Source organism: Carassius auratus, chromosome 28, assembly GCF_003368295.1.
Source record: "Carassius auratus strain Wakin chromosome 28, ASM336829v1, whole genome shotgun sequence".
Taxonomy (NCBI): domain Eukaryota; kingdom Metazoa; phylum Chordata; class Actinopteri; order Cypriniformes; family Cyprinidae; genus Carassius; species Carassius auratus.
Window position 1 is genome coordinate 21,567,717 of NC_039270.1, and position 27,071 is coordinate 21,594,787.

The window sequence follows — 27,071 nt, forward strand, 5'->3', positions numbered from 1 at the left end:
AAAACACTCAGAAATGTCAGCCTGAGGCTTGGAGTCTCTGCAGATCACGTGACTGCAAGGAACTTTGTACTTGGGACTTTTAAGCCTGGATTGCTGTGTAGTTTACTTGTATAATTCAAGACATTGTTTACATGGAATCCCTTTTTATGACTTTTGACACTTTTATTGATATACATGAGGAAATTGGAGAGGAGAAGATTGTGAAGATACAAAAGGTGGAATTGCATCAGGCTGGATTCGAACCTGCTTTACCTGCATGAGCACCCTCAGCTAAATATGTCTAGTGCATGTGCATTAACCACTAGGTCATGGCTTTTACATTCCAATTTCATGAGCACATTTACATTTGTCAATCAGCTGTAAGTAAATAAAGAATGCACAGTTTTATGTCTGTAGCTTTGTACAGTCTGAAGTCATTCCAAAAAACATTACAGCCACATTATATGGAAAAAGTTTTAATTTATTTTCTCTTTCTTTTTAGGCATTTTAGAAGAAATACATTTTTTATTCAGAAAGGATACATTAAATGCTCAAAAGTGACAGTAAAAAGGCATTAATAATATATAAAAGATTTTAATTTGAAATAAATGCATATTTTATTTCTATTCCTGACATCATGTGACAATGAAGAATAGAGCAATGAAGCTGAAAATTCATTTTATGATATATATTCAAACAGAAGCACATTTTAAATTGCAATAATATTTTACATATATTCGCTGTTGTAAATATATTTTTACTGTATTTTTTATTTAATAAATACAGCCTTGGTTTAAAAATTTGGAAGAACATTTTGCACAATCTTACCTGCCTCAAACTTTTTGAATGGTAAATAACTGATATCCATCAACAATTGTTTTAAATACTGATTCTTTTAAATGTTCATGCATGCAGACCTCATATTAACCTCATAACTTTTATTATGAAATAAAAAACCTCAAGTATTAAAGAGCTCAAAAATATCTTTATTATCACTTAATCAAGAATTGTACAGTCAATTTCTAAACACACTGGAAAAGTCAGAGCTTCCTTCAAACAGAGCTGACCTTTGGAATTACAAAACCCCGCTGTTACCATGGGAACAAGAACCCCGGAATGAGCAAAGGAATAATGGCTGTGATTAAGAGACACGAAGACGACCGATCAGAGAGCGAGATGAACCCAGGAAAATAATAAGTGATATTTTACAAAACAAAAATGCGCACAATGATCACAGATTTTGGTAAATCATATAAATGAATGATTCTTAGCTACTGGCAAAATGAAGGATTCATTCAGGAGACGGTTAAAGAGATGAATACACAAGCTAACTCTGATGTACGGATCCCGTCCGGTGACGGCGTTTCCACCGGAAGCTTAATAAATATCTAAAACATTCTGGTGCTGCACTGTTCCCATGACAACAGGTTCAGACCGCCCCCTAACTCATGCATTGGCTGGCGTCCATCAGCAAGACACGCCCACATTTCCTCCCCACTCATGCATACAAACGCACTCACACTCGCCCTGCTGAAATGAGCAGACTACTAAAGGAAATCAAGTTACACAGGGCTTAAAATCATATTGCACTTATATTCACACTGCTCATGTTGAGGAAGTGCCGCTGGTCCGTACAAAGGCAGAACAAGACGCTAGAGTTAGTGAGTAATGGGTACGAAGAGTCTAGAAGGAGTAACAGAGAATGAGCGAGTCCGGTCCATTCAACTTCAGCACGGATGGGAAAACCATGATCATGACAGCGACGATGTTGTTATTCGGGAGGCTGAGGGCGGCATGCCAGCGCTTCCAGGAGTCCAGGCAGGAACCAAACTTCAGTCCAATCGGCTCTAGAACCACAGCTTGATCTAGAACTACAGCGATGCTCTTATTTCATTGCGGGGTATTCTCTCTGTCCCAGACGACCAGGTCGAGCACGGCTTGTGGGAACAGACTGATAAAGACAGAGAAAGACATTTACAAGTCTGTTTCTATGGGAAAAACTATTGTTTTATAATTCAACAGGTTTAATTTAAAACAAATGTAATAAAGTGTTATAAAATTATTGAATTCTATCAAAATTAACTTGGTTTTATCCAATGTCCAAAGGTATTTTCTGGAAGTGTATGAATTTTAGAAATACAAAAACTATTTTTTGTATTAATGTACTGTGGGACATATGGTGATATCTATTTTTTTTTTTTTTTAAGTTTATTCATTATGTTTTGTTGTAATAGTACGAATATCATCCTTCTTCATGCTCATTTAGTGTATCACCTAAATATTTTCAACTAGATCTTTACTCGGTTTTATTTAAAAAACTTAAAATTTCTTAAATGAAACATTTTAATGTATTTGGCACGGTGTTATTTTAGAATTATTTAAAAACTATTAATATTTTGAATTTTTCTTTTAGATTTATAGTCTTCATTTGATTTAAATTTAATAGTTTAATTAATATTTATTTTTCATTTTTAGTTCTATGTGCTTTTTTGCAAAAATATTCTTTTTGTATTCCATTTATTTTTATAATATTATAAAATATTTATATATTATATTATTCATATAGTTTTCATTTTAGTAAATTTAGTACTTCAACTTAAACATTTTATTTAGTTTAGTTGCAAAAACAAAATTGCAAATCCTCATTTTAATCAAACATTTCTATTTTACTTTATTTCAGCTTTCTTTCAATGAGCAAAAGTGATTTTGCAATTGTTTTAGCCAACAATAAAAACACTGAACCACCTTAAAATGTCCCTTGTGATTCTTACCTGAGCAAACTGGGAGGGGTTATAAAAGGTCACGCCTCCTGTAGGCGGAGCTCCTTGCGTTGGCGGCTGAGCAGGAACCTATGAGAACAGATTAACAATTACTGTTTATTATCAACACCAATCTCCATGGATACAGACAGCCATGCCCAGTGAAAGTCATGATTAGCATGCAGCACGTGATTGGTTAATATGTTGTGCACCAAAAGGGGGCGGAGCCTCGATCTTCAGCACGCCTCTGAAATCCAAGAGCCCTTCCTATTGGTCGGTTACTCAGCCAGGGCTGCTGGTGAAACTTACAGGCGTCGTGCTGGAGGTGTGGCTACAGTTAGAAGCGTGCAGACAGCATGTGTGAAGGGGTTTTCTATGCAGCGTTAAAAAAGCACTTGTTTTATTACAGCAGTGACTGGAAAAGGTGTGCGTGTGTGTTTCAGATAAGAACCAGCTGAAAGTACCTGCTTTAAATGCTGACTCACTTCTCGTGATAGAGAACTCATTGAGCTAGAACGTGACAGCTAGAACAGTAGGAATAAACCAAACAAACAAAAACACCACAAACCCTGATTAATCCCATGCACCGCCATCTTAAATCACACATCTCTTGTCAATCATTAAAATAGGATTACATCATGCCTCAGCAGCGTGTAGTTCTCAAACACACTCCCACACACTCATGCTCTTTGTGTGATCATAATCAAAGCTCATAATCATAGAATACAGTTAGTGATGCAAGTTACAATGTGTGTGTGTTTCAGAGGCAGTAAGTGTGAGCATATGTGTGGTTATAACTGTGTTAATATGCATTCACGGGTGAAGGAGCGGGGCGTGACAGGATGAAGCAGCTTTAAAGAAGAAGTGATAAGGTATTAAAGGAGGATCTGACCTCTCCAGACTGCGTCCCCTCCGGGCCGGGAGGCAAAGCATTCGGATTAAACATCTAGATGGAAAACACATTCATTATAGCAGATACAAATAAATAAAGCAATATGAGCAAATCAAAGAGATATGAAAAGGTTAAATGTAGAAAAGCTCAGGTAATGTCATGTGTTCTCTAACTACGTTTACAATCAGACATTTATCTGGGAAGTACCAAAAATAGTTTCCACTGTTAACCAAAACAAGGCAATGTTTCACGGAGAACTGCTGTATGCTGCTAATGCACAAAAAAAGATGGTTGTGGGACAAAAGTACAGTCTAAATTATATTGATAGTGTGTACCTGTGGTACTGTGGCACTAGTCTGCTCTGTGTTTTCTCCACCGGCGTCTGGAACACTTCCTTCCATCGGCTGCTGCTGCTCGTCTGGAGCTGAAAACAGCAGAGTTAGACTTCACACAGACACACACTGATATACAGAACACACTGATGTACACAAACACACCTCCAGCTGGTGTAAAGAGGTTGGTTGGCATGGCCATGGGTGCGAGGGGAGCAAACAGATCAGCAGGAGGCGGTACAACCGCGGCCGGTTTAGATCCTCCACGACCGGGATTCAACACGTCCACATAACGGCTCTTAGTGCCTGAAACACACAAACGCTCACTAAACAGCCAAGAGCACTTTCATAGCATCTCTGCTTTAAACCGCTTGGGAAGTTTGATTCATTTTCATGAATCAGTTTGGTAAAACTGTCCAACTCAAAGAACTGATTCAATCAGCTTACCAACGTCCCTGTGAGACATTTAATATTTTTGAATATTTCAATAAAATACACAGATAAATATTATTGTTTATTAATACATGCTGTATTTTTGCTACATTCCTTTTCAAGTCCATTTAGTTTATAAATTGCTTTTTTTTTTTTAACTATTGATTTTTATAGTTTTGGTTTCATTTAAAAATGAAAATATATTTGGCACCGTGTATTTCATTATTATTTATATACCATTATTTATAAAGCATCCTTTTAATATTTGGGATTTTTTTATTTTTTATTATTAATATAAAGTGCTTTTTCATTTAATTAATTTTATAAGCTTTCTTTCAATTAACAAATTATTTTTAATGATTTTAGTTTCAGTTCACAAAAACAACACTGCAGCAATGACTGTTTTACAGTATTTCGGAGGAAATACATATTTATAATTTAACTAGAGGAAGAATAAATGGACAGATTTCTCACTAAGTAGTAATTAGGAAGAGAAAAGGTGACGCACCTGCTCTCCTGGAGAACATATTCACAGGTGGCCCCCCCGGTGGACCACCCACTCCTGGTGGCCCCATCCCGCCCACTGGAGCTTTGGGGAAGCCGGTGGGTGGTGGAGGAGGGGGTTTGCTCTGAAACGCACACAAATCCCATCATTCACAACGATACATACACAATACAATACAGAATTTAAAATGCATGAACTCCTACGCTGTACCTCCTCCTCTGGCTCATCCAGGTTCACCCATTTCTGCTTCTTTTCATCCCACACGATCTGAAAAATCAAAGCATTCTCTTAATCAATGCTGCGAAACATGACAAGTGGGATGTTGTAGGAAGTAGGTGCCTACAGATTTGTTCTTGTCGTCTGGCAGATGCGCTTCGTTCTTTCGTTTTGGATACAGCCAGGTCAGCCAGCCGCCACTCGCTCCCTGATGAAGAATGAAGTGCAACATTCATCTCATTTGAAAGATTTTCTAGTGCATGTCCAGTGGGTGGCTGTATGTGTTTATATGAGTATGTACTTTTTTGGGAGAGTCTTTCTTGGTCTTCTTGGGTTCGTCCTGTGGTGGACTCTCTGGGATAGAAGGGGGAGGTGGAGAGCTCTGGTTGATGAGAGAACTGCTGCGCTCTCGTCCAGAATGATTGGACGATTCCGACGTAGTGCGAGACCGACGACCTGATGCCTGCAAGTCAAGCCAACATTTGATTAAACACTTATGTTTAAAAATACGTGGTTGGTCAATTTTTAATTAGTTTTTGAAAGTCTCTTCTGTTCACCAAGGCTACATTTATTCAAATAGATAAAATAATTGTTGTATATATAAATGTATATTACAAAATGTGATCAAAGCTGAATTTTCAGCATCATTCCTCTAGTCTTCAGTGTCACATGATCCTTCAGAAATCATTATAATAGGCTGCTGCTGATTTGCTGCTCAAGAAACATTTCTGATTATTATTAATGTTGAGCACAGTTGTGCAGATTCACACATTCATTTACTTTAGTAAAATCATAAAGGCCTTTACTATAATTTTACTATATTTAAGTATAATTTACAATAAAAAAAACTATGTATGTATATGTATAGACTATACCAGTTGCACTGACGACTGTGACGTGCTTCGTGACCTTCTGCCTGGGCCCTTTAAATACAACAAGATTAATCAGTTGAATACATTTCATAGAATATTCTGTAAGTGTTATATTCCATACAAATTCAATATTTAACACAATCTACTCTTTGCATGAGTAATACAATCTAATGCATTTTAATAAGCAATATAACCCTACACTGGCGCTGGCAGTAAACTTGGAATAACAGGCAACAAAACCCAAGAAAATGTGTTATATTCCATTTAAAGTAATGATTCTGGATTTTATGCAAGGCATTACTTATTAAAGTAATAACAGCCAGAGTGAGTTTGGCGCTAAATAGGAATACTGTTTCTAGCTTTTTCTAACTCACCATGCGTGCCATGTCATAGAAAGTCCTTCCCCTGTGGAGGAGGGGCAGTGAATGTTGGAGATGACTGGGGGAACTGCTGAGGAGAGGAAGGGGCGGAGCCCTGTTTTAGCCCCTGGCATTGGCTGGGGCATCTGAGGTGGCATTCCTAGTGGCATCTGTGGAGGCAATTCTGTAGGGCTGTACGTCGGAAATTGTGGGGGAATTTGTTGGGGTATTTGTTGGGGTGGCATGGGCATGTATTGGTCATGAATTTCAGGTTGGAACTGTGCTCCAAAGTTTGGCTGTGGTTGCCCCTGTTGGGCTGTTGGGTAAAATGGAACACTTTCCCCCGGAGGCGGGGCATGCTGCAGAGGAACCGCCCCATCCTGAAGAATAGTGGGAGGAGCTAAAGCAGACGATAAAAGAGGATGGTGAATGATTAAAGAATCAAAACTGATTCTTCTTCAGTTCACATTTTCTAATGGGACGTACCTGGTGGCATGAGTTGAACACCACCTGGGGGCAAAAGGGAGGTCATTAGAGGATTGTGGGGATCAGGATTCAGAGTCGAGGGGTCAGGCGGGCTGCACTGGTCTTCTGAACTGGGTGTACTGCAGTGATAAAGCTGTGGGGTGCTGCGATCTGCACGTAAGGTGATCGCACCATCCTGAAAGGCACAACAACCACAACATGCACGTGATCGGAAAACAGTCTAATGTGAACGTACACCAGTATCTCTGTAGGGCTGATTGAGATGGGGGAATATGCAACAGATTTTTTTATTTATTATATAAAAATTGACAAATTTTATGTGATAAAAAAAAGGGTTATCCAGCTGTTTGCTTTCTATGCAGGACTGTACATTTTTTTCTAACATTCAACAATAATGTATCAATATAATTATAAAAAGTGTTAAGATGATGATGATGATCATTAAGAAAACATATTACAGACCTATTGTTGATTTGGGTGAAATATATTTTTTTTGTTTCTGTTAAAAATTGTTACTTTGATTCAAAATTAGATTTTTTTTTAAGAGCTCAAGGTTTTCGACACTTTCTTGCACGACTGCACAATTTGCTAAAATAAAATAGCGATTACGCATCAATATAATTAATAATAATAAACTTTTTTTTAAACATAAATTTTTTTTACCAAAATACCAACGAATACCAACGAATTTTACCAATGTAATACTAATTCACTGTAAAATAGAGCATTTAATAATAAAAAATGAACATGTAAATGAACACAGTGAAATGCATCACTCTGAAATGCACATATTTATTTAAATAAATCAATGCCTTAGAGATTTCATAATCCCAGTAATCCATGGAATGATTTTTTTTTCACCTATCAGCCCTATTTAGTGTCATCCCGTGAATTCGAAGAGTATGATTTATTTACTGGTACTACACAGGAACAGAGCAATGTGTGTCACTGGCATGATGACTTATGGATAAAACACACACACACACACACACACCTTGATCTGTCCATCGAGTTGTCTGAGATGCAGTAACCAATCAGGCTCTATGAACAACTCCTGCTCTGGTCTCTCCTTCAACTGAGGGTCAAAAAACCTCAACCTCAGAGACATCTGTAATCAAACACAAGAAGAAGGGATTAGGCAGAAGTGTAAATTTAAAGGCAGAATCCTCAGATGCGTGTTAATTTGTGTACCTGTATGAGCTGACTGATGAACACAGGTGAGTAGTACTCAGGTAAGCTCAGCAGGGTACGTGAGATGACCTCACAGTAATGGAAGGCCTGAGCACAGAGTCCCGCCTCCGCCAGTCGACACGCGTAGATGAACTTGAACACCTGTATAGGTCAAAGGGAAAAGGTCACGACCTTCCTGGACTTGTGTGGATTATAGAGATTAAGTCTGCACAGCATTGGAAAACAAACTCAAATATCCTTCAGTTACCAAACTAAACTTTAACTTAACTTTTCAAACTCAACAGTAACTTTCACTTTTTTTTTTTCTGCAAATAAATATGTACTACTGGTTTCAGAGTGTGTTGCACTGTGTTCATTTACACACGTACAGCTCATGATATGCTCTTCTGGCTTCACAAATCAGCTCGATTCACAGGAAATTAACCAAGCCACTATATGGCGATGAAAATAAACACAGCTTAACAATTTATTCACAATTTGTCTATTGGATTGAACTGTATCGCAATATCGATTTTTTGTTCTGGTATACAGTGCAGCCCTATATAGCATCTATAATAGTCAGTCACTAACTAGCTGGCTGTGAAAACATTCCTAGTAGAGTGGATACATGTTATGTGTATGTCTCACCTGGAAGTTTGGCAGAGAGAGAGGCTGAGAGCTAAGAGACTGAGCGTATTCATAGGATTCTGTCCGCTGAATCGCCTCTGACGAGCAGAACTTCAAAAATGGCAAGCTGGGAGAGAGACCGAGTGAATAGGTGTTAGTGCAAACAAATGTGCATTTGCACATTTTTGGTCCCTGATGTGTACAGTTGTGTGCATACATATATGCATGTGTTATTACGCACCTGTGATTGGAGCCGATAAGGACCATCTTGGTGCTTTTCTTGGTGTACACACCGAAACCCACTTGAGCCATCAGGTAACAGAAATGGGCTGCATCCACTAGACCTTTAGATGCTGTGAAACACAGAACAGTCTTACAGATCCAATGCTGCATCTACAATATGCGTGTATGCTTTGAATCTACATTTATGTACCTAAAGTGTCCCCCATGGTGGAAATTGTGCGCGTGTCAAGATCCAGAGTGTGTGTGAGGTTGGACAGCACCATGGCCAGGTGAGGTCGCCAATCGCCCCATTTCTCATCTCCGCAACACTATTGGAGAAACAGAAGTTTTATATGAAGAAGTATTGTATAAATGACTATATTTATACATCCAACACACACAGACTCTCTCGTACAGTAGCAGCAGCCGGCATTCGTCCTGACATGAGCTGGTACACCGTCTGAAGAGGGTCGTTAATAGGCAGGCTGTTGGCAAATCTGAAAAGGACAAATATGAACACAATTTAGCCCTGTTTGTTGCTGTGAAAGCACACAGCCCTAGGTCATTTTAAGTAGATGTGGTTTACCTGGTCATGACACGGGCGTGTGTTCTGTTGTCCATCTTACTGGCCAATAACAGCGCGTGACCCCACAGGCCATTCTTCATAGCAGCCTCCAGGGCGTCCTAACAAACATACACAAAACTGTCTTTCCACTATGGTTTTGTCGGTCAGAAAAAGACACAATTTACCTTCATATAAAATAATATGCAGGCATGTGATCAGCTAAGGAACAGCAAAACCAAAAAAAAATCTGTATGGCTGAATGGGGAGAAAAAAATCATTCAGTTTATCTTGCCTTCTTGCGGCCGAATAGTAGAAGTTCTCTGAAACGCTCTGTCTCTTTGCCAACATTCTCTGGCACCCCCATGAAAGTGTCTGACAGAAGGGATATTGGCCCCGCCTCTTCCTCCTCGGCATGCTCTATTGCTTCATTATTGAAGTCGATGAGATTAGCCTCATTGGGTGATTTTCCCGGCAACCAGGCAGAGCGAAGCTCCTTTAGCAACAGGTCAGCGATGTCTGTGCCCACTACCGTCTAAAACAAAGACAAAAAACTATTCATTATGCTTGAACTAATTGGTATCAAACAAGCAACCTAACATGATTAGCTAATGTTATGGCTGCACAAACACTCACCCCATTTTGGCGGCACAGCAGCACAATGAACTCCCAGATGAGGTAGGCGGAGTCTTTGTCGATGAGGTCATCATTTCGCAAACACTCTTGGGCTTTGTTCTGAGCAAACTTTATGACATCCACCTTATGAGTCTCTTCTCTGTGGACATGCACACAAAGATGATGACTGGATTGTTTGACTGTGTACGTGGCTCTAACACTGCCAGAGTATACATGTGTATGCCTAAAGGATGACTCTTACTTGAGGAGCGGGCCAGGGAACGAACGCATTTCTGACTGCTCTGGAGAATCCTGCAGTATCGTCTGGAATAACATCACAGCCAAGATATCAGATGCTAATAACAATAATAAAATATGACAAAACTGCAATGTCGTGGATCAAGGACAAAGTTAAACAAACATACATCTACTTGCAAGGTATCTCAATCAGTTTTTTTTAAGGCTAATACTTTTTTTTTTTTAATTACAATGTAGGTAATTAACTAGGAACCTTTGATAAACAAGCTGATTTTAGATTTGAACTAGGAAATTTTTTTTTTTTAATTCTATAGATATCAGTGATGACTCGCAATTGATTTATAAATCAGGATATTTGGATTAAATTGTTACCTCCATACTGTGGATTTCTACAAGTGTAGGCTGACCAGCAGAGGGCAGGTTGGGTTGGACAAGGATCAGCTGACCAGCAGGACCAAACCGAGCACAGCGATGAGGAACAGAATACTTCTCCGGGGTCAACGGCCTTGGAGGAGCTGAGAAAAAAAAAAAAATGAAAGAAAGACAGAGAAAAATGGTTCATGACCATTTTACTTCCCGTTAAAAAAAATCAGGAAGCTTTAATTAATGCATGTGCATTAAGTGTAAACTTGATGCTTTAAGTGTTTTAATGCTAGAGCGAATGCTGGGAAACACTTATGTCAAGCCAGGGTTATTACTGTTAACTAAAACCAGAAAAAAAAATCTCTAAACTGAATTTAGAGATGCACCAAATGCAATTTTCTTGATCGATTCCGGTTTACGATTTTTTGTAAATGCGCTGCACAACATCTCCACACACGGACAAGTGTGACATCATATACCTCTGCAAATAAATATAATTTAAATTCACGTCTCACAAACTTCAAAGCACTTTGAATGGAACATAAAGTTTGCTTCGCACTGAAATCATGACGCAATACACTGTGATGTCCACTTCGCAGGGCACTTACCTTCTAATATAACAAAGTCTGAAGTGATAAAAGAAACATACAATATGTGCAGAGCAGGGGACACGAGGACTGGAATGGTGAACAGCTGCAGACCGTGTCTACACCAGACGCAACAGTTGTTGTGTGGTGCTGCATCAGCTAAAGACTGTTTACACTGGACGCAACAAAGCAACAATTAAGAATCATTTTAAATTTGTCACATTGTCATAAATAGAATTTGGCATCAGTTTATGTTTTGGGGGTTTTGTCATGTCGCATCCAATGTAGACAGCATCACAGATTATATTGAATTTTATTGACTGATCTATATATGAATCTGTATTATAGATAAGTGGTTCAGTAGTATTTTGTAGCGTGAACATCCAGCTACACATCCAGTGTAGACAAGATGTAAGGTTTTCCAGAAGAAAAAAAAATAATAATAATAATAATAAATAAATAATTATATAAATCCCAACATTAAATGCAACACATTATGGTAGACATTGTACTTTGTGTGTGATACTTACGCTGCTCTGGTGCGGTCCAGGTGTTGTCTGAAGAGTAAGGAATCTGACTGTAATCTACAGTATCTGAAGGGTTAGGATACTGGCTGTAGGTGTAATCCACTGGAAGAGTAGTCCCAGTGGCATCATAGGCTGCACTGACCAAATCTGGTTGACTTCTATACACTTGACTCTGTACAAAGAAGAAATTAGTCATAAACATTGCACAGACACATACTCCGACACAATAAGATCTAAAGCACACACAGACCTGTTGTGACCGGGAGCTGAAGCTACTGCGCCGACTGTGTGATGAACGCACACTGTGTGCTGACTGTTCACTGTGAATCGAACGGCGGTCAAAATCATCAGCGTTTCGGTCACGTCCGCGGCACTCATCAAAGCTAGAGTCATACCAAGGGTAATACCGCCATGGAACATCATAGTCCTCTCTTCTGCTAGATACCATTATCATGAAAACTCAGTTACAGAGGTGTCAGCATGTACAGAAATACTGACTGCACAAGTGTATGTGTGTACCTGTTTAGATATGGTTGGTTGTAGTAGGCATCTCCATAGTACCAGCCATATGCTGGATCATAGTAGGCTCTGTAGCGTGGATCATAAGCAGCATTTGGATCATACCAACTGCTCCTATCTGAATACACACACTCATAAGCACAAAACCGATAACAAATTTAACCCTTGGGTACACTGCGAAAAAGTGTCTGAATTGCTGTCTTTACCTCCATAGGCATCAAACTGTCTCTTATAGTAGTTTGCATAGTAGTCATCATAGGCACTACGGCTGGATCTAGAAAGATCTTCATGATTCCCCTGTCTAAGATTAAAAATGAAAAAAGTTAAAAACAAAAGTACAAAAAGCTCAATCTAAGCATGCTTTTAAACTAGGGCTTTTGGAGCCAAAGACTTACATCAGATTCTGGGTCTGGCTGAAACATTGGTCTACAGGTGCTGCCTTCAGGAACCATATTGTGCTTGTTAAATTATGGTTTAAAATAGTGGTCTGATATTTGGCATTTTTTTCAAATATCGGTATCGGGCGATAAGTTTTTCTGCTCGGCCGATGTGTTCGAGAAGGGACTTATTTTCATGGAGCTGAGAAAGGCAGCGCCTGAGTTTAAACAGTGCTTACACTCTCTCTCTTGTTTACTGTCATTGTTAACAGTTCTGTCTAATATGAATAGAAGTGTAATAATAAGAAAGAATGGTTAAACAATGGAATTCATGTATAGAAAAAGTATTATAACGATTGCTTTTATAATATTAGTAATACAAAGGCAAACATTATACTTCCTCGTTTGCCATCAGCATTAAGAAAATACGCATTTATTTCATTTAAACAAATCTTTGAATGGCTAATAAATATTTAATTTCACAAACCTTACAAACTGAGTCGAATCCAGAATCAATCTTGTGAAGTTTGCATTTTTATCCGGCTTGATTGCTTGTTCTCTGTGTGACGGTCAGCCCGTCTTAAATTGAATGTTTTAAACTTTACGTCATTTCAAATTATGCTGCGTGTTATGCAATCGTCCACCGTTCAATTTATGTCATTTTCACTGTGTTGTTTGTAAATTGAGTGTTACCTTGACTTTATTGGAATAATATGATTCCCAATGCACACAAACTTCCCAGAATAGGACGTTTGTGTGATTGTCCTAATGGTTACAGTGGTTAATTCCTTTTCTAATTAAATTTAAAAAAAATATTTATTTATTTGTGAAAAATACTTTGTCATCTAAAAGTATACGTATGTTTATTTTACACATTTATTTTTTAATCCACTGTCAAATGATTTCAAATTTCTTAAATATGGATAATATATATGAAAACTGTATATCCTGAATGCACCGTAAGTTGCTTTGGCTAAAAGCGTCTGCTAAATGCAAAAATGTAAATAAATAAAAAAATTACAGAATATATATCTAGCAAGTCATGTAAGTCGCTTTGGGTAAAAGCATTGGCTAAATGCATAAATGTAAATAAATAAATATAAACAGCTGCTTCTAGAAAGTTATGGAATGCAAGCCTACTATGGTTTGGACACAAATGTGCAACATAAACAGAATCAGGATTAGAAACTCTAATTGCTACCAAGCATTATATACCAAGTGTGAAAACAGGCTCAAAGTGTCAGAAAGAGGGTGGGTGACCTGACCTGGAATTGGGTCTGTCTGAGTATTGACTGGTTCTAGAACTCGACCTCTCTGGTTGACGGTCAAAATTCTGGCTGCTGGGAAGCTGAACATCATACCAGCCGTATCGAGGATCCTCCTACAAAATGTAAACATACAGAAAAATATGAATATTATACTAAGTCATGTTTTCAGTCTAGCATTTAGAAGCTTTGTTAGGTGGAAACACACTAGATCATTATATAACTGCACCTGATGGTAACTTTGAGATCTGGCATCCACAGCGTACTGGGGTGGATAAGGCGGTCTTCCATTCTGGTTCACAGGGTAGGGTCCTGGGTAATACCCTGAATAAACCGGACCAGGTGGCATGACAGGAGGAGCACCATACCCTGACTGACCACCTAGAGATGAAGGAGGTCTTTGGGGTTCTTGAAGTGGCTGGGGGGCAGAGTTTGCAGACTGGGGTGGATAAGAAGGTGGGGCAGATCCAGAACCAGGAGGGGCACCAGGTTGAGTTGGAGGGGCTTGTGGAGGAGGCTGGTGTTGAGATGGAGGTGGATGGGCAGGGTGGGAGGTGCGAGTGGGATCATTGTTGGGATGGTTGCTGGAGGGCCGTGAGGGGTTAGAGATCTGCTGAAGAGGCAGAGCCTCACTGTCTGACTGCCCACCCTGCTGTGCATCTTTGGTGACCTGCAGGTAAAAGCCCTGTGTGTTATTCACCAAGCTAGCAGGATGGGCAGACTGAGAGACAGCTGGGACTGTTACTTGTGGTTGATGCATAGAAAAATCAAGCAGCTCGTATTTCGAAGATTCATTGTGAGTGGTGGCAGGGGCAGAAGTCTGAGCTTGAGAAACAGAAGGTGGAAGATATTGGCTATCATTTCTAATAGACTGAGCCCTTGAGAGAACGGGTCGGGGTTCTTGAACAGTGGGCTGAACATCTTTTGTCTCTCGTGCTAGATTCAAGATACCTTGAGTGGAAGTAGTGTCAAAGTTTATTAGCGTCTGAGAGAAAAGAGGCTGTGGCTGATTTGTTGGAGGAGAATCCTGAGGCATTTGATTGGTCTCAGAAGACTGAGGTGGTGGGTGCACAGGTGTTGCTGTCTGTCGAGGACTTGTCTGATTAGAGGGTTGTGAGAGGTTTTGAGAGGACACCAAACTTGAAGGTGGTGCAATCAACAAAGGCTGGTTCAGGGCCTCAACGGGAGGCGACGTCACCAGCAAAGAGGCATATCCCAAACTTGCCTGAGGTGTGGAGTCTGGGGGAATTTCTAGGTTTTCAGAGGGAGGCTGTGGATCTGGCTTTGTTGGATGCAAATCAAGAGGACCATCTTCCGGTGGCTGAATGACTTCAGAGGGATGTTCTGGAACAAATGTTGCAGACAGAGAGGGCGCTGCAGGGGCTAACAGTATGTTAACACCAAGGCTGGCAGTGTCATTTTGAGCCCAGAGTGTAGTAGCGGGACTCTCAATTGGGCGTCGAGCTGCTTGAGCTCGAGATGGCGGTCGGCGTTGCGGTAAGTAAATGGTCTCCAAGTTGTCTGGGGGTTGTTCTAGGTTGCCAGGCTGCATGTCACGACCACCCTTTTCCATGACCACACGTGCACGATCAACCTCAGCAGGTCGAACTCCTACACCATGTGAGCGGACAGGCTCAAAGGAAGAATTTGCACTCGCTTGGAACACACCAACTGGTTTAGGTGGGCTAGGAGTTGGGAAAGTTGGACTTGCCTCTGCAGCTGGGTTGGAGTCTATCTGTTCAAAGTATCCACCAGTGGAAGGATGCAAAGGAGGGTGATCTGGTGGGCGGGGACTTTCCTGTTGGATAAATGTTCCCACAACACCTTGCTGTCGCCGAGGCATGTGACTACCACTGTGAGGACCATGTCCACTGCTGTGACTGACATTACTGTAGCTGGATGAAACACTTGAAGAGCGAGCAAGACGTGGACCAGTGTCAGGTGTCTCCAAATTAGGCACCCCCTCAAAGGAATGGCCTGTAGGAGGCTCACTAGGGAGTACTTCCTGGTTTGGAACAAATTCCTGATTCTCCACAGAATCACATGGTCCTGCCCCAGCTCGAATGTTACCAGTGTCATTCAAATATGGACCAGAGAACTCATTCGTCGAAGGGAAAGGGTGTTGAATCCCATTTACACGTCCCTCACTTGACAGAGTTTCTTCATTTTCAACATCATTGCCCCGAAAAAACATTGATAGAGTTCCGGAATCACTGGGAACTTCAGAGTAGGAGACAGGACAGGCACGCTGAGACGGATCCTGTGGGTTTTGATTGAACCATGGCTCTGAGGTTCCACCTGACTGACTGAAATAATTCTGAGCCGGGAAGTGGGAGTTCTGTTGCTGAGTTGCAGCAGGCCCAGCCACATTTTGTTGATCTGACAGACCTTGATTCTGAGATTGCGTCACTGGTCGGGCTGTGTGGAAAGAGGGCAAAGGAGGTGGGGCTTGAGCTTGAAAAGGCTGAGATGGGAGATCACTAGTTGGCTGAAAGTAGTTCTGAACAGAAGGTGGGCGGCTTCTGTGGTCAGGCACCCAGTGAGAAGGTGGGGGAGGTGTTGGCTGCGATTGAAAAGGAGTCTGGGATTGAACTGGAGGTGTTGAGACAGTGGAGGGTGGATGTGATGAACTAGAGCTGAAGGAAGGAGCAGGGTTAGGTAATTGTGCTATGTAGGCCATTGGTTCTTGGGAATTCAAGTATCCTGGTTCTGCATGCCGAGGGTTAGAGCTTGGTGCGGGCCCTGGGGGAACAGGCTGTGGTGTAAAAATTCTTGATGGTGGGCCAGGAGAGGCTGCCTGCGCTGCTCCTGGTGTTGGCCCTTGTGGTGGTATCATCGGGTTAAACCCGGGCAGGGGAGGACCTTGCATAGGAAGTGGGTTGCTGTTTGTGAGAGGAGTTTGGCTGCCCCCTGCCATGGGTGAAAAACTTTGTCTTCCAAAGGCAAATGGATCAGTCACTGGCTGTGTGGGTGGGGCAGCCAGTGTCATAGCAGCTGCAGGCCCATGCTTGTGAGGTCTGGTTCTTCTGAAGGCATTGGGTCCACCGAAGGGAGGCGGGGGACCACTAGCCCCAGGAGGACCTGTCCGAGGAGGGGGCTGCATCGTTTACACTCACAGGTCTCCAAAGTTTTTACACTTACTGGAGATCTCCCTATAGTTGAAAAACACAGTTTTGTGTCATATATTGGTGCAAAGATTGTATGGTTTTACCATAAGTATGGTTTAAGTATATTTTTTTGGTTTTACCATCTTATCAACATGCATTATGTTTACATATATCTAAAGTTCAATTAATACTGCTAATAGCTGCTCAGCTAAAATAACAATGACTATTCTGCTTTAAACAATTTGCTGAGAATGTCAACAAAGGGGCAATGTGGCACCTCTAAAAGTAGGCACAAAACAACCCTCTAAAATGAGAGTAAATCACTTCAAATCTTCATATATATGTAAAATAGTAAAAAAAATAGTATATCAAATATTTAATTTTAGACTGGCGAGTAAACTAAAACATTTACTAACCAATGGCGATTCTTTTGCCAAGGTGTCCGTAGAGGGTTGCAAACAGAGTGTCTCACCAATTCATGAACAAGACATGCAGCTGTTTTATAAAAGCTTATAATTTGTGAAATTAACATCAATTTTGATCAAGTTTCTATCATTGAACAAACATTACAACACCATCAGAGATTCATAAGCTTTATGATGAGCAGGTGTGAAGCCTGCAGTATTCCACTGTGATGGCATATAAACAGTCACCACGATCAGAAACTTGATATTAGGCACACTGTGGGCTGGGTGTTAGAAATGTGCATTAAGTTACACTGAACTTTGAAACCTGTCAGACATTATTTTAAAGCAGGGGGCCTCACCTCTACAGTTTAATCTACAACACAGGGGACATAATCAGATTCTGACTATGAAAATACACTGTTTATCATTAAACAACAATGTTCACAGTCACACCAACTGCAACTAAAATAACACCACTTTGACAAATTTTGCTGCAGTCTGGAATTGAACTGCTGGTTTCGTCTGGTCAGAGGAGAACTGATCCCTGACTGAGCCTGGTTTTTACCAAGGTTTTCTTTCCATTCTGTCACCGATGGGAGTTTTGGTTCCTTGCCGCTGTTGCCTCTGGCATGCATAGTTGACAGCAATATCGTTGACTTGACTGCAAATGATTGCACAGATACTGTTTAAACTGAACTGAGCTGAATGATGAAATGGTGAACTGCCTTTAACTGTCATTTTGCATTATTGACACACTGTTTTCCTAATTAATGGTGTTCAGCTGCTTTCACACAATCTTTATTGTTTGAAGCGCTATATAAATAAAGGTGAATTGACTTAACAAATACAGCGCTGGTCAAACATTTGGACACATTTGACAGAATATAATATTTCCTATAATGTTTAAAACCATTTGGATTTACAATATTCAACTTAAATGCTTGAATGTTTGGTGTCAGTAAGATTATTTTTTGAAATATTAAAACAATTGATTACTAATTCTGCAAGGATGTGATGGCGAAGCCATTTATAATATTCAAATAAAAATTCTACATCAAATAAATGCTGGTCTTTTGAACCTTCTCTTCATCAAATAAAGTATCATGGTTTAAAAAATAATAATAAGAAGAATATTGCCAGCGAACTGATTTCAACATTGATAATAATATGCATCAAATCAGCATATTTTAGAAAGATTTTTAAGGATCATGTGACAATAAAGACTGGAGTAATGATGCTGAAAATTCAGCCTTGCCATTACTGGAATAAATTACATTTGAAAAAATAATCAAATGAAAAATAATTACATATTTTAATCATATTTTAAATTACTACTGTTTTTTTTATTATTATTATTATATCAATGAAATGCCCCAAACTTTCGAATGGCGGTATAACTGCACTTATCATTATTTTTTAGAAAGCTCTTTGCAGAGCTGTAACATAGTCAAAGGGTAGTAACTTTAAAGAAGCTTGAATATATATGGTAGTTTTTAACATTATGTTGGTCACCTATATTTCTTATACTTTAATGGGTTTCATTTCAGTCTTGATCTAAATTGAGGGAAATACAAACAATCAATAATCAGAAGCTGTTCAAACAGATGCTCCACATCCACAGTGATCTTGTTTCGGTTTACACTTTTAGCCATTATGGATCACAAAACACACAGATATAACACTGCATTTGAACAGATTGTAAACAATACTGCGAACAGATAGAAAGGATATAATTGAATTTCTGGAGCCCAAGGGCTGATAATTCAGTTGAGGTGCCATATAATAGTCTAATTGTGTTACCATACAGTGGGCTACTTTTCTTGGTCATGTAACATTACAAGATGTTTTGTGTCTGCTAAGATTTTCATGACCTATAACACTCTCATCTGTGGCTAAAAGCATTATATTAAACTTTTTTTAAATAAATAAATAAATATACACACACACACAAACACACAAGATGCATATATAGAAAGAATGTTGCAATATATTGCATTACATCCGGCTTAAAGACGGACACGTATAGCGCCCCTCACTGGATTTAACCCACTGATGTCACATCCTGGTCTTTAATTCCTGTCTCTATAATTACATCAGCAATTGTACTTAAAAGAGGTTTTGCACCGATGTATTGAAAACACACAAAAATAATGGAATACTATAAATGTGGATCATGATGCTTAGTGGAAAAACTGTAAAAACAAAACATACACACTAAATAAACTTAAAGCAGTGCAAATCAATCAGGAAAAAGACAGAAAGGAGTAGTTAAACCACAACGTAACTAATCGATTAAGCCTGAAATGTAACTACAGACCTCGACGGTACAATTTAGAAGGATCACGAGAAGAAACTAAAAAAAAATCAACATAAGAAATGTAAATAGAGGATGCGAGCAATCACAGGTGACAGCTGACTGGGCCACTAGCCGTTAGCATGCTAAAAAACTACAGTTAATCCTTCAAATCACTGAATTGTCCGGCGCCAAACATACTGGTCCATAAGGGATCTCTTACCCGTTATCTTCCAGTCGAGATGCCCAGATACAAACAAAACTCGATACGAGAACAGCTGGAGTTTCTCAGAAAAGTGCAGGACACCGCGGCTGACACTTGTCCGCCATCTTGGCCGAACGCGTCCTGCTTGGAGACGTGTACATGTGACGTCATGGATATTTCCAGTTTGGCTCCTCCCCATAAACGACAAAAAAAAACACACACATAAAATATTACATAAACACCACAATTTACTCAGTGTGAGCTGTAATTTTCTTTAAAATATAATAGTAACATAATTACTGTATTAATTGTACGTTCACAGCATTGTTTTAAAATCAAATGCTGGCCTGACTGACTTACAGCTTAGTGGCGCCCTCTGTTGATTTAGGAGTGTAATTAATTTACTCAATGTTTTGCACATAAACATGCGAGAAGCGGTCCACGGTTTATTCTCAGATTTGAAACTAATTCGACATATTTCTCTAAAATAAATACCATACTATCAATAGAGCAGATTTTTTCCATACAGTTTCTCAAAATACTTTCTAAATATTTTTAGATTACATTATCAAAGTAAATAAAAACATAACATTATATTTATATATTCTACTTAAGAAATATGGTTTTAATATACTGGATTAATGATTGGTTATATTGGGAAATGTTATTCCTCTATGAAATCTATTAAATTATGCATTTTAAGTTTATTTAAAATTTAATTATGTTTTTTTTTCTATACTTGTATGAATTTGCTTGTATTAAAATATTTGTTTTATGTATTACTATGCATATTTTCTCATTATTTTATATTCTACATTATATATGAATAAAATAAGTCAGAAATGTGGTTAACTCAACATGAATTAGAAAAAAAAAAGTACTGCAACACTAGTAGCCTGTTAAATATATACATTACACTAACTAAAACACAAGAAAGCGACCAGAAATGTAAGCATTGGCAAATAAAAAAATAAGTGGTAAACCAATTTTTTTCCTTAACATGCAGAGAAAGTAAACAAGACAAGGGTCTATTTACAATCATGCTTTTATTTTATGCAATTGTCTTGATGGATATGTTTACAAAATGTATAAAACTAACAGAGGCTAAAGCAAACTAATATGTCCAGAACACACAAATAAACAAACACATACATCTAAAACTATAATAAATAGTGAAACATCGATGCAGGATTCTCTGAAGGGTTTTGCATTTTTTTTGCATAAAGAAACACTCCCGATTCCGAAAGTGTCAGAAATAAGACACACATATAAACACATCTAATGATATCTACTGTATTGTTCCAGTAATCATGATCTGTGAAATGCCTAAATCCAGAGTTTACAGTAGTGTATCTCACATTTTACTTAGCTGCAGCCATTGTTTGCTTTTGGTCACTGTATTGGGTCTGAATCACTATGTGGAAGTATACAAGAGTGTATATTTTGGTGTGCATGTATGTATACAGACATCACACATTCAGTCTATATCCAGGTCGCTGTCAGAATCGTTAGGGTGAGTGACAGCGGCATTGCGAATAGATGAGTGTTTGTTTGACTGTGTGTATTTCTCGGGAAGAAGCCCATATTCCTGCAGCAGGGCTTCGACGTCTGTGGCGTAAAAATCATCTCCGAGCTGATCGGACACACGCACCAGATTCCCCACCAGATCACCGCCACGGTACAGCAGCAGGGCCGGCAAAGCTGAACTGCGGAAAAGAGCGCTGGTGCCGACCGCAGAGCCCTGGACTCGACAGAACTTCACCTGCAGGTCATGGAGAGAAACAAAGAAGTAAGAAATCTCAACATAATACAAACTAAAAGAACACCTTACCCCAAAATTTTAAATTTCAACAAATTTACTCTGGCCATCCGAGATGTAGAGGAGTTTATTTCTTCGCCAGATTTGGAGAAATGTAGCATTTTATCACTTGCTCAGCAATGGATCCTCTGCAGTGAATGGGTGCCGCCAGAATGGGAGTCCAAACAGCTGATAAAAACATCACAATAAACCACAAAGCCCCTTTCACACTGCACGTCGGACCCGCAATATTCCCGTAACATTGCCTGGTCGCCTTCTGTGTGAAAGCAACCACGTCCCAGGATTGATTACCGAATCTAACCCGGGTCGGGGACCTAGTAACATTGCGGTAATCGATCTGGAACGAGCGCTGTGTGAACAAAAGCCAGATCTAATTCCGTATCGAAGTGATGACGCGCGTTATCGCGCGACTCTTTTACCGGCTGTTTTGAAGGAAGATCAACATTCGCGACGAAAGCATATGTGCAAACTGTAATGAAGCAGAGATCAGTTAGTTCCTCACTTTCCGCGCTGACGCCAAGATCGTTTGCTTGCTTCAGTTAAAGTATAACGTGCCAAGCGTTGTCGACTCGTACATTACACGTCACGCGCTGATGTCACGTGTCGTTACGGGATCTTCAAGGGTTGTGTGTGAAAGCACGCACATATACCGGGTCATCACTGGCAGTGTGAAAGTGCCAAATCTAGCGACCCGGGGAACAATTGCAGGAACACTTTACCCCTGTATTTGCCGGAATGGCAGTGTGAAAAGGGCTCAAGTAATACACACCACTCCAGTCCAGTCTTGTGAAGTTAAAAGCTGCGTGTTTGTAAGAAACAAATCCATCAGGACATTTTTAACTTGAAACCATTACTTCCAACAAAAATATGAATCCTTTATCCATAATAACAGTTGTACTGTCTGAATCAGGAGAGAAATCTGCATAGATCAAGCACAACTTACAAGCCAAAACAATTCTAAATACACAGGAGGTGGACTTTTTCAACGCAGGACATCTTATTATGGACAAAGGACCAGAAGCAACGACTTGAAGTCAAAATATCTTAAGGGATTTGTTTCTTATAAATGCAGCTTTTCACTTCACAAGACTGGAGTTGTGTGGATTACTGTGATGTTTTTATTATCTGTTTGGACTCTCATTCTGACGGCACCCATTCACTGCAGAGGATCCACTGGTGAGCAAATCATGTAAATGTCTCCTAATCAGTTCAGATGAATAAACAAATACATCTACATCCGGAATGCCCTGCCGGTGAGTAAATTTTTTGCTGAACTATTCCTTTAAAGCCCTATAATGAAAACATTTCTTCATCATTGTTACCATTGGGTACTGCAGTGCGAGGCAGAGCAGACTTCCATCCATGGCCTGGCAGGCAGGCACCTCTGGCTCGTAGATGTGGACCAGCACCAGAGTGTTCTTGCCCTCCTCGTCTACGGCACGCAGGAACTCCTCCCCCGATGAGATGTCAATCAACTTTTCGAAGCGCCGCCCTCCACACACCTGCCGCCGCATCTCCTCCATGCGCTGCAGCCGATACTGCTGGAGGAAGGCTTCATCATCATCATCATCCTCCTCCTCTTCTTCATCATCCACACGGAGGTTCATCTGAAGTAAAATACAAGAAAAAAGGAGAATTAAATTTTGTTGATGATATTCGGAATGAGGAGGGCAAAGTGCAATGAATATAAAAAAAGGTAGTACAATTTGCTTATATTTTTACTATTTTGTTTTTATTTTTAAACATGAGACGTAATGTCCATTTGATATAAATAATTAAGGTTATTCAAATTAATTTGAACTATTTAAAACATTTTATGTACTTCAGTCAACAATATATATATATATATATATATATATATATATATATATATTTTTTTTTTTAAGCACTAAAACAAGTAAAAAATTTAAAATAAAATATATATTAACAAAAAAATATTAACATTGAAAAATATTACAAATTAAAAAAATAATGATAATAAAATAGACAATCATATTGTGATATTCGGTGCCATTCAGTATGATAATTTGTGTATAGAGTGCTTCTCACTTTCCCTGCGATCTTATCCTGCAGCTCCTTCTGTTTCTGTCTGTCGGCTTCTTCCTCTAGATGTGACTTGCAGGTCATGCTGAGTTTCTTGATAAGTCGCTCCATCTCTTTCTGCTGCTCCACGCGCTGCTCGTTCTCCAGCTGTTTGTATTTACGCCAGTCATTGATCACTCCCTTCGGCCCTGTGGGAGAAACACATACAGTTTCACGGATGTGTGGTTGATGAACGTGGATGCAGGATCTTTTAATCAGAGTCTGTGAGAGATAGAAGTACAAATTTTGTTTTCATAATTGCCATTTAACCGTACCAGTGTTGACCGAACTGCCATCTGCGCTGTAGTCCAGTTCCACATCCAGCACCTCCTGGTCTCGGATGCTTTTGGATGCGTTCTCCTCTTCCTCATGATCGCTCTCTTCATCCTCACTGCTGCTGTAGTAATACTGCAGCTTCTCCCCAAGGATCTTATCATCAAGTGTCGTCATGATGTCGCACTGAGATACATGTGAAAGACACACAGAAAACATACAACCAACACGCTGAGAACATCAAGAAACATCAAAATCAGCAGTTTTTAGATGAGCAGACAGCACAGACAGCTTTCCATTATACAAACCACTAAACAAGACTCAAATACAAGGTGATGAAAGGTAACACATCACATAGTTCAAGTAGTTAACAATATTAATTGAATTTCTCAAAATATAAACGATAAATACAATGTCACAACATTATAATACCTAGGTATATTAGGTAAAAAAAATCTAGTTCAAAATATCCTCATCAGAAAATTATAATTAGAAATTAAAATTAGCCCTCATCCACTCTGGAGAGGAAATCTAGATTAATGACTGAAGTTACAAAAAAAAAAAACAACAACAACCACCCTTCTATTAATGTAAATACATAAAGCCATAACCTTTACTTCGTAAGAAATATTTCTAGATTTATCTAGTGAACAGCTATCTGTCAAACAACCCACTGCCTAACTATACACATCAGGTAACGTTAATGTTTTAGTAATAAACTACCTTAATGACATGAGAAATCACTGTTCACTTACTGGGAGTATGATTTGTCCATTAAAAATCAGTGTAAATCTAAATTATATAAATTACAGTACGTGAGAATCCCGATTAGTGTTTGCTATGTTAACATGCTAACCCTTCTTTGTGCTAACGTAGTATGTTAGCTAGTCAGTTAACGCACCAGAACACGACACAACTAATAAACTAGAGTACATATATTATAAACAAGATGTGTTTTATGAATATTAAACCATTTATCATCTGTTAACCCGACTGAATCTTACCAATATGTGTCTATTTTATATCAGTTTATCGCTGAAACAGCCACTTCAGATGCAACACTGGATCTACAACGCAAGCACAAGTACTGACCAATCACAATGCTGAAGAGATGATTGACACGAGTATCAACCAATAAGAGTTTGAAACGATTGAGAGAAGGCGTTTCACATATATTTGGGTGACAATTTTTTTTACGGTACAGGATTGCCAGGTCTGCGTAGCCAATCAAGGCATTACTAGGATAGGGCTAGAAAATATACAGCCAAGACTTGATTCATGTTTTATACATTCCACACTTGATACAGAAACGACCAGATTGCTCTACTGGGCAACCGCACATCAATATTGCACAAGTTTTGTCAGAACAACGGTTATTTATTTCTGTATATTTGCATTATTGCAAGGTTACATTTTGGGTTGAGGTAATTTCAGACATTAATAAAAACAATCTAATAGGAAGCAAATTTTAATTTATTGTTGTTGTTATCTGGTATTGTGCTGAATTCTGCACCCCTGCCAGATTATGCACCCCCTCGTTAGCCAAGTCACCATTTTTTATACCATAATAAAATGAGGACATGCCCAAAAGAGAATTTTGTCAGGTTTAGCTCAGGTCTGGGTACAAATTTGTCAAAAAAAAAAAAAAAAATTATATATAAAAAATATGCATTTAATGTCGTAAATATAAGTGGAATATGTCAAAGTCATTTATATGTGCCAATCTTCCTGTTGCCAACAGGTGGCGCTATCATTATAATGGAATATTGGCCTTCAGATGTGTTCAGGCCAGGAGTCTTATCGAACGTGTAAAGTTTGGGGGATATCGAACATTTTATGCCTGAGTTACAACAACTTCTCTTCCTATGGAGAGAAATCAAATTTTGTCATGGCGTTATGGACACGCCCTTTAACAAAAACTCAAGATCTCCATAATTTAACATTGCAAAGCTTTTGAGTAGTGTGTTACAATGTAAAACATGTCACTTCCTGTTGCCAGCAGGTGGCGCTATGACCATAACTGAATATGGGCATGTAGATCTGTTCAGGTCTTATCAAACATGTGAAGTTTGGTGCAGATTGGACATTGTATGTTGGAGTTATAGCAACCTCCTTTTTCATGGCGAAACATCAAAATTTGTCAGGCCGCCATGGACACGCCCTTCAACGAAACCTCAAGTCCTTCGCAATTTAACATCGAAAAGGTATTTAGATTACACTGACTAACTTTGGTGTTTATCTGAATAAATCTCTAGGAGGAGTTTGTTAAAGTACAACCCCTGAAAATGGCAAAAACGACACCAATTTTGCAGAGAAAATTCAAAATAACCAACTTCCTGCTGGGATTCGGATTTCCTTACCTAGAGACTTTTTTGTAGATATTGTTGTGTCACATGTGTGTACCGTTTTTTGTACATGTACGTGAAATGGAGCTCGAGGCGCGCTATGTTGAAAGTGTATAGGTGGCGCTATCGAGCCATTTTGCCACACCCGATGGAATATTGGCCTTCAGCTGTGTTCAGGACTCTTATCAAACATGTGAAGTTTGGGGAAGATCAGACATTTTATGCCTGAGTTACAAATTTTATTCCAATGACGAGACATCAAATTTTGTCACAACGCCAAGGACACGCCCTTTATCAAAAACTCAAGATATTCACAATTCACTATCACAAAGGCCTTTAGATTAGACAGACCAAAATAAAATGTTAATTTTATTAAATTTCTATGAGTAGTTCATTGCAGCGTAAAGCATTCCCTTCCTGTTGCCAACAGGTGGCGCTATGACTATTACTAAATTTGGGAATGTTGATCTGTTCAGGTCAGGAGTCTTATCAAACATGTGAAGTTTGGTGCAGATTGGACATTGTATGTCTGAGTTATAGCAACTTCATTTTTCATGGCAAATCATCGAAATTCGCACCACCATGACACGCCCTTAAACGAAAACTCAAGATCTTC

The 27,071-nt window shown here is 39.2% G+C and overlaps 2 protein-coding genes across 2 annotated transcripts; both read right to left on the reverse strand.

Annotated features, from left to right (window-relative positions):
• Window positions 1-1,786: 1,786 nt before the first annotated feature.
• On the reverse strand, window positions 1,787-20,103 carry LOC113047135 (protein transport protein Sec16A-like). Its single transcript, XM_026208413.1, is given in 33 exon segments — window positions 1,787-1,930; window positions 2,751-2,828; window positions 3,203-3,262; window positions 3,631-3,684; window positions 3,966-4,054; window positions 4,128-4,268; window positions 4,903-5,023; window positions 5,110-5,166; window positions 5,243-5,323; window positions 5,417-5,578; window positions 5,991-6,038; window positions 6,362-6,382; window positions 6,384-6,467; window positions 6,469-6,746; window positions 6,833-7,007; window positions 7,827-7,940; window positions 8,024-8,164; window positions 8,651-8,756; window positions 8,871-8,982; window positions 9,063-9,180; window positions 9,267-9,348; window positions 9,438-9,535; window positions 9,709-9,948; window positions 10,050-10,188; window positions 10,291-10,352; window positions 10,659-10,801; window positions 11,767-11,935; window positions 12,014-12,200; window positions 12,283-12,400; window positions 12,489-12,583; window positions 13,925-14,040; window positions 14,154-17,076; window positions 19,955-20,103. Coding segments are annotated over 32 exon segments (6,429 nt in total). The 5' UTR covers window positions 17,028-17,076; window positions 19,955-20,103; the 3' UTR covers window positions 1,787-1,864.
• Window positions 20,104-21,288: 1,185 nt separating this feature from the next.
• Window positions 21,289-25,252, reverse strand: LOC113047136 (phosducin-like protein). Its single transcript, XM_026208414.1, has 5 exons — window positions 25,115-25,252; window positions 24,113-24,296; window positions 23,805-23,986; window positions 23,078-23,362; window positions 21,289-21,698 (listed from the first exon to the last, which is right to left on the reverse strand). Exons 2-5 carry the CDS (start codon window positions 24,285-24,287, stop codon window positions 21,414-21,416), a joined length of 927 nt encoding a protein of 308 aa, XP_026064199.1. The 5' UTR covers window positions 24,288-24,296; window positions 25,115-25,252; the 3' UTR covers window positions 21,289-21,413.
• Window positions 25,253-27,071: the final 1,819 nt, after the last annotated feature.